This window comes from Ailuropoda melanoleuca, chromosome 3 (genome assembly GCF_002007445.2).
Source record: "Ailuropoda melanoleuca isolate Jingjing chromosome 3, ASM200744v2, whole genome shotgun sequence".
NCBI lineage: Eukaryota > Metazoa > Chordata > Mammalia > Carnivora > Ursidae > Ailuropoda > Ailuropoda melanoleuca.
The window spans coordinates 139,224,270-139,231,369 of record NC_048220.1 but is presented as its reverse complement, the minus strand read 5'-3'; the positions used below and the strand labels follow the sequence as shown (position 1 = coordinate 139,231,369).

Genomic DNA, 7,100 nt, shown 5'->3' with positions numbered 1-7,100 from the left:
GTCACATCTGTCCTATGGGGTCCTTGGGGTCCTAAGGATCTGCTCATCCCTGCTCTGCTGATCATTATCTCTGGCCTCCTCTCCAATCCCACACTGTTGTTCCTGGACACAGCCTGGACTGGCATTGATCCAGCCATCCATCTGCAATCTTCTGTCCCTGCTATCCCAAATCTCTGCACCCTACCAGTGCCACCTGCCCACGTTGGGAGCGCTGTCCTTTTGAAACTGGTATCTGTATTAACCCAGAAGTTAATATCCGTGATTGTTTTTCATCCTTGCAAAACCCCTTTCTCTGCATACATAATGGCCCAGTCAGACAGGTGGAGAATTGAGGACCAGAGATGCTGATTGAAGAACTGGCCTCAGCAGGGGCAAGGCTGGAACCAGCAGGGGTAAGCTGGTACCCCCCCCCNTGGCCCCCTGCCCCACCCTTTGCCCCAAGTTCCCCTCCCCACCTCACCTTCGTCGTGGGCAGGCCTGGGCATGTCTGCTCAAGACCCCGCCTCGGTTAAGGCTCAGCTCAGCGAAGGACAGCCCAGCCCGCGCCTGCCCTGCCCCCCTCCCGTCAAAGGGCGGCCGCTAAGCAGAGCTTTTCGTCCCTGTGGGATTTTTAGATCGGCATTTGTCCTCATCACAGAATTTTTCTCTGTGGTTTGTGCCTTCTGCTTACACTCACCTGTGCTTACCCAAACTGCTAGCATCCGGTCACCCCTGTGATTCCCTGTCGCCCCGGGGACTTCAGCATCCAAGTCATAATCCTTGGGGTCTCAGTATCCAGACTGCCCTTTCCAGGCTGTCTCATCTCCTTGCCTCCTCTCACTTGATCTTTGCCATCCTGCTGCCCAGCTCCCCCAAATTCCTCTGCCTGCCAGTCCCCCAGGCCATCCCCTGGCCCCCAAGGGTCCCCTCCATGCATCTGCCCTTCTGGGCTAGCAGGTGGGGGGTGTCTTATTGAACGTGCACTCTAGCCTATGATCTGGATCCCCACCTCAGCTCTGCCCCTCACTCACACTGACTTAAACAACTCTTTGTTGAGGTAGGATTTCCACACCACACAATGTGCCCATTTAAAGTGCACAAATGGGTTTGGCATATTCACAGGCATGTGCGAGCATCCTTTCAGGGGGTTTTTGAATATTTACATCACTGCAGAAAGAAACCCGGTTCCTATCCTCCCGGCTCCCCACCAGCCCTAGCAGCCACTGTCTCCGGTTAGCCTCTGTTCTGGACAGTTCCTAGGAACGGAATCCTGTACTGCACGGTCTGAAGTACCCGGCATTGTTCACCGAGAACAACGTGCTCGAGGACCGTCCGTCCTGCGCCTTCTCTCGGTGCCTCACTCCTCTTTGTGGCCACGGAAGGCTCCACTGTACAGACAGACTACACGTTGCTCATCTGTCCTCCAGCTGAGGGGCGTTCAGATTGTTTGCACCTTCGGACCGCTGTGAATGCTGCCGCTACAAATGTGTGTGTGTGTGTGTGTGTGTGTGTGTCGACATGCGTTTTCACTGCTCTCAGAGGCTGTCACCATTTTACGCTCCCAATAGCACGGTGTGGGGTTCTGATTTCTCTGCATCTTTGCTGACACTTGTTATTATTTGACTTTTGATTTTAGCCATCTCCGTGGCCGTGAAGTGATTGTGATTCGCATTTCTCTGGTGACTCATGATACTGAGCATCTTTTCATGTGCTTATGGGCTATCGGCAGATCTCCCTTAGACAAACGTTTGCTGACAGCAACTTTTGCCACTGGGCACTGTGCTTCACTCTTCCCATCTGTAAAATGGGACAGTCATCCCACAGAGAAGATGTGGGATCTAGAAACATGCGACCCTGGGTGAGGACAGGTAAAGCCGAGAGCTGCAGACTCACAGGCTGCTGGGACCTGGGGACAGACAGACACCCGACTGGAGGCCCCAAGCATGCACCTGCCTCTCTCACCGTCTCCTGCAGGCAGGCTGTGACTGTTCCAATAATTTGCATCTGGGAAAGCATTCTTACAGCTAAGTTTACTCAGAAAAGCGATTTATGAAATGAACACCGAGTCCAACAGTGTGATCAGGGAAGGAGGTTCCTGACTTTTCAGCACACGGTAGATGCTCTGGGTTGAATTATGTGTCCCCAAATGACACATCAAGTCCTAATCCCCACTATCTGTGAATGTGGCTTTATTTGGAATTAGGGTCTTTGCAGGTCTAATTCCTTAGCGTGAGGTCACACGGGATTAGGTGAGCACTAATCCGTTGATGGTGTCCTTAGAAGAAGGGGATGTGGACACAGATGCACACAGAGAAGATGTCCATTGGATTTACACTGAAGCCAGCAATAAATACCAAGGAATTCCAGCAGCCATCAGAAGAAGGCCATAAGCATCACCTAGAGCCTTCCTAGGGAGGAGAGTCCTGCTGATATCTTGAGTCCAAGCCTCTAGACTCCAGTACCATGAAATAATACATTTCCACCATTTCAAGCCAGTCAGTTTGTGGAACTTTGTTACGGCAACAATGGGGGAGCAATGCAGGTGACAATGCTGTTGGTAATAAAACACTCGGGGTGATTCTTTTCCATGCCGGTCATGTGTTTGGCGTTTCTGGCCACCAACATTTATTTATGGAGACCGACTCTCCCCCCAGGGATACTAAATACAAAGACCCTCTTTTAGGTCTCAATCGAGTAAGGCCGATGCACTCATACCCCAGAGGGGACAGCAGGGCTGAGGGACGGCCAGGCTTGTTGGGAGATGCTGATGCTGGCTTGTCACTGCCCCCCCCGCCCCGTGACACCCAGGCCCTCAGCTGACCAGGGAGTCCCTGTGGGGGAAACGTCAAGGGACCCTCCCAGTCCAAGTCCGTGATTGGTCTGGATCTTGAGGTTGGACAGCTGTGCTCACCTTCTCCTCCCACCCACAGTGTTCCTGGAGAGCTTTGGATAAAGGCAAATGTGTTTTTCATCAAATCTGCTCACAGCTACCCCTGCGCTTACTACTAATTCCTTCTTAAGTCTGTCCTGAAGGGCCTACCTAGCGCAGGGCCAGCTGCTGGGCACAAGGAATATGTTTTAATCAGCTGCATTAAGCTCTTCCATTTTAAGACATTTTAAAGTAGCTGATGAGACTTAAGGTGTCAGGTGTCCAACAGTTCGACTTTGTGTCTGGGCAACAATTTGTGAAAATATCCATCACACAGGCATGTTGGTGATTCTACTGAAACCACCTGGGAACCCCTATAAAATGTAAAAGAAAAATCTCTGAAATATAAGAAAATACACACATGAGAAGAAATGCAAGAGTTTTATTACAATCATTATTATTCTCGAGGTTCGCAACTGATGAACACATTCAGGAAAATATTTTGCATGTCATGATTTAGAGCCCAGGGATAGGTGCCAGAAGTAACTAAAAGGACATGAACGATGTACCTTGGGCAACAGCGCGGCGCTCTGGGCTGCAAAACTAAAAAGTATCAAGGATGCGTCTGAATTTCGTAGTGGAGGGTGTGGTGGTCCGCACAGGCCTGACCCAGCTCCAGGAGGCTGCTGGGGGCGGCTGCTGGCTCGCTGCACTCCGGAGCATGCCCTCCCACCCCACCCCGCCGCTGTCTGCATCTCTGCAAGCCAGTTATACCAACATCTCAGCTTAAGAAATACCAGATGTGACAAAAGAATGCCTTGAGGGTTGACCCTGCCTCCCAGCAAATCAATGAGAAGGAAAGCCAAACGTTGCCTTTAGAATGTGAAGCAGGGCTGCTTCTCCCTTGAGGAAGAGCAAGAGGTGGCTCTGATGAGGTGTGCATCATTCTTACCGGTTGGCAGACACGGGTTTGCTAAGGACATCAACCAAGCTGGCGGCGTGCGCGCCTGCCGACGCACGACAGGTACGGCTGTCGGGCGAGAGGGGTGTCGGCGCCGTACCCACTCCAAAAGCATCTGGTGCAGGAGACTGCGACGTCTGAGTAGGCCAGCCCTCTGGCTTTGCAGAAGAACAAGGCACTCTATAGCCGGGAGCCGGGGAGCCGGCTGGGGCAGCTCCGGGCGGGAAAGATGGGCTGAAAGCGTAGGACAATCGGACTCGCCCAGGTGAACACGGGCCCGGGCAGACCTGCACTTGCGCAGAAGGAATTCAGGGCAGTTGCATGGACAGGTTCTTCCTGGCTCAAAGGGAACGCGGTGTTTCTACCTTTCTCTGGGGAGACAATGGGCACGTTTTCGTCTGGTCTTTCCGTGCACGCAGTGCGCCTGCTCGAGTGTTCCAGAGCTAGTTTTACGTCTGTCCCTCCACTGGTCGGTGGGCACTTCTAGAACTTCAAAGCAGCTCTGGAGGGGATTCTGAAACACGCAGCCTTGCCCAGTTGCCCCGGTGGAGGTGGAGGCTGGCTGGATCAGGAGGCAGTGCGGACTTGGGAGGCGCTCCCTCCGGGCAGACTGCCTAGATTCTAATTTTCCAGGATGCGGCTCCTGAGATTAAAGAGCCATTTCAATGATGGGAGCTTCTCTTTGGCTTCTCCCGGGAGCACCTGCTGTCCCCCCGTGCAGTGACCCCATCACACAGGGAGGGGAATTCAGGGGCCCTGGTGCCACTTTCACCAAAAACCTACCCTGCCCCGCCTTCCTGACACCCGCCCCGTAATTAACGCCCGTTCTCCCCCAGCTGTTAAGACGCAGGGTCCTGTTACTAAAAAGCATGAAGCGGGCGACTTTTCCTCTCGCCTCCATCTATCTTGTCTTCCCAAATGTGCGCCCTCTTGTTTTTAAGACCACAGGCAGGGCCTTCGATGACTGCTGACACAGAAGTAAAGCTGAGCTCTGGAAACTTCCCTTGGCTTGGGTCTGGGCAAGTTCGGCTTATGGCACTTGCAGGGACACCAAGATCCTCAAAGGCCACCAACCAGGGACTCCCTGGACACAAGGTTGAGGGTCAAATTCTTTCTAGTTTCAGATATGGAAATTTAAGGCAAAGGCAGGGGCACTTGACTTTGTCTTAGATTTCCCATAGGGACAGTGTCTTGAAGAAAATGCCAGTTCTCTTTGCCGGGGAAATACAAAAGATCGGGAAATTGAGGCACGGCTGGTGGAGGCGCTGGGTCCTCCCCGTTACTTGCGAGGCTGCTGGATGTGCTGGGTTCTCGGCGAAGGATGCTTGTCTATGGAGGCGTGCGGCTTCTGGTGAGCCACCTGCGCGGCCGCCGGGGGGAAGTCTTTGTCGCCCTGTCATGAGACAGAATGCACTGGCTCACTCACAGTGGACAGCGGGGACATGCGACAGCGAGGCCCCCAGCACCACGTCTACTGGCTTCCCTGCATGGTAGGGGAGGGCATGGGGAACCAGCTGGCAGGGAACGGGCTGTCCCCTGGGACTCTGGGGCTCCTGAAGCCACTCTCTGGGGTGCGGAAGGGGGCACCGAGGCCCAGGAACCATCCTGGGGGTAAGAATGCTCACAGTCTCTGCCGCCCCCCTTACCCCCCCCCCCCCCCCGCCATGAGCTCGGGTCACCATGGGACTCCCTCGGCACTAAGCTGGTGTTGGGTGGCCTTCCTCTGCCAGAACTGTTCTTGTGACCAACTCGGACAAGACCGAACCAAATCCAGTGTCTTCAATTCTGATCTGCTGCCACGGCCGAGTCAGGGCACTGGCTGGGAAGCAGACACATGGCGTGGGGCTGAAAGCTGCGAGGTGAAGCCAGAGTCAACCTGCTGAGTCTCAGAGAAGGTACCTGGCTATCTGTCAGGAGGACTTGCCTTCTTGTGCCAACAGTGCAAGTGTGGAGGTGGCTGGGGCCCAGGCACCGAGAGCAGGCTAGAGCCACGGCGTGCTCCGGCAGAGCCAAGCGACCGTGGGCTGACTCTGGACTCGGGTCAGCAGTTAGTTTTCTCTCATGCAGTAGGTGTGCCTCCCGTCTGTCCCAGAGGCCTTGGGGCGCTGGGGGGAGCCACTCTGAGCAACCGCATGGTCTCCATTCATCACATGCTAAGGGCTCGAATGTACTGCGAGCCACAGGGCTGTGGATGGTATCACTGCCCTCAAACGCGAGTTTGCTGGTGGCTCATTAAAAAAAATGTTGGGGGGGGCGCCTGGGTGGTACAGTCAGTTAAGCATCCGAATTTTGGTTTTGGCTCAGGTCATGATCTCAGGGTGGTGAGATCGAGCCCCACCTCGGGCTCCGCACTCAGCACGGCGTCTGCTTGAGATTCTCTCTCCCTCTCCCTGCCCCTCCCGCTTCCGCTCACTCTCTCTCTAAAATAAATAAGTAAATCTTTAAAAAAAAGGAAGTTGGGTCTCGCCAGAAGAAAGGTAAAGGGTAGGACAAACATCTGTGAGTTCAGTCCAGGGGTCGGCAAGCATTTTCTGTAACGGGCCAGAGAGTAAATACTTCAGGCTCTGTGGTCACACACTCTGCCACTGTGGCATGAGAGCAGCTACAGACGCACATGCGTGACCGGCCACTGAGCCTTCATCCGTGGACACCGGGATATGAATTTCATGTGATTTCCAGGTGTCACAACATATACTTCTTGTTTTGAGTTTTTCAACCATTTAAAGATGAAAAAACATGCTCAGCTCAGGGGTGGCCGGCCGAGCCCTGGTTGAGTCTAAAGACAAGAGGGAGCATGAGGAAGCAGGGGGAGGCAGGCCGCGTTCCTGGGTGCGCGCCGTGCGGTTACGCGCCGTGCGGTTACCGTTCCACACAGTGCTCACGACAGAAGCACACCACGGACACGACACAGCCCAGGGGCCCTGAACCCTGACAGATGGGTGGGGTTTAACAAGGACAGGAGGAGTCTGACCCCATGCCAAGGATTTGACGGAGTGGCTCTTACCCGGGCGATCACACCAGAGATGAACACGGTCGGCTTGGGCGGGCTGCAAGACAAGAAGGGGAGAGGTGATTTCAGGGAACAGAAGTGGAAGGAGGCAGGTTTGGGGGAGAGTAACAGACAGTGATGGAGGAGGGAGGAAGGGGGGGCCAACCTCCTTGTTGGTATGATTTCATCTCCCCAGGACCAGCGGGGGCCCTTCTGCTGAGGCGAGCTCAGGCAGAGCCAGAGACTAGCAAACAGCGGGTGAGTTGTGCGCTTTTTTGTGTTTTTTTTGTTCTTGGTGGGGG

At 54.3% G+C, this 7,100-nt stretch overlaps 1 protein-coding gene across 1 annotated transcript in view; it reads right to left on the bottom strand.

The window, feature by feature from the left end:
• Positions 1–3,270: 3,270 nt before the first annotated feature.
• Positions 3,271–7,100, bottom strand: part of DAP (death associated protein) — a 58,990-nt gene continuing 55,160 nt past the window's right edge. The window contains exons 3-4 of the mRNA XM_034655673.1: positions 6,814–6,856; positions 3,271–5,202 (exon numbers count right to left, since the gene is read on the bottom strand). Coding sequence (XP_034511564.1) covers positions 5,089–5,202; positions 6,814–6,856 — 157 coding nt within the window. The 3' untranslated portion in view covers positions 3,271–5,088. The remainder of the gene's footprint in view (positions 5,203–6,813; positions 6,857–7,100) is intronic.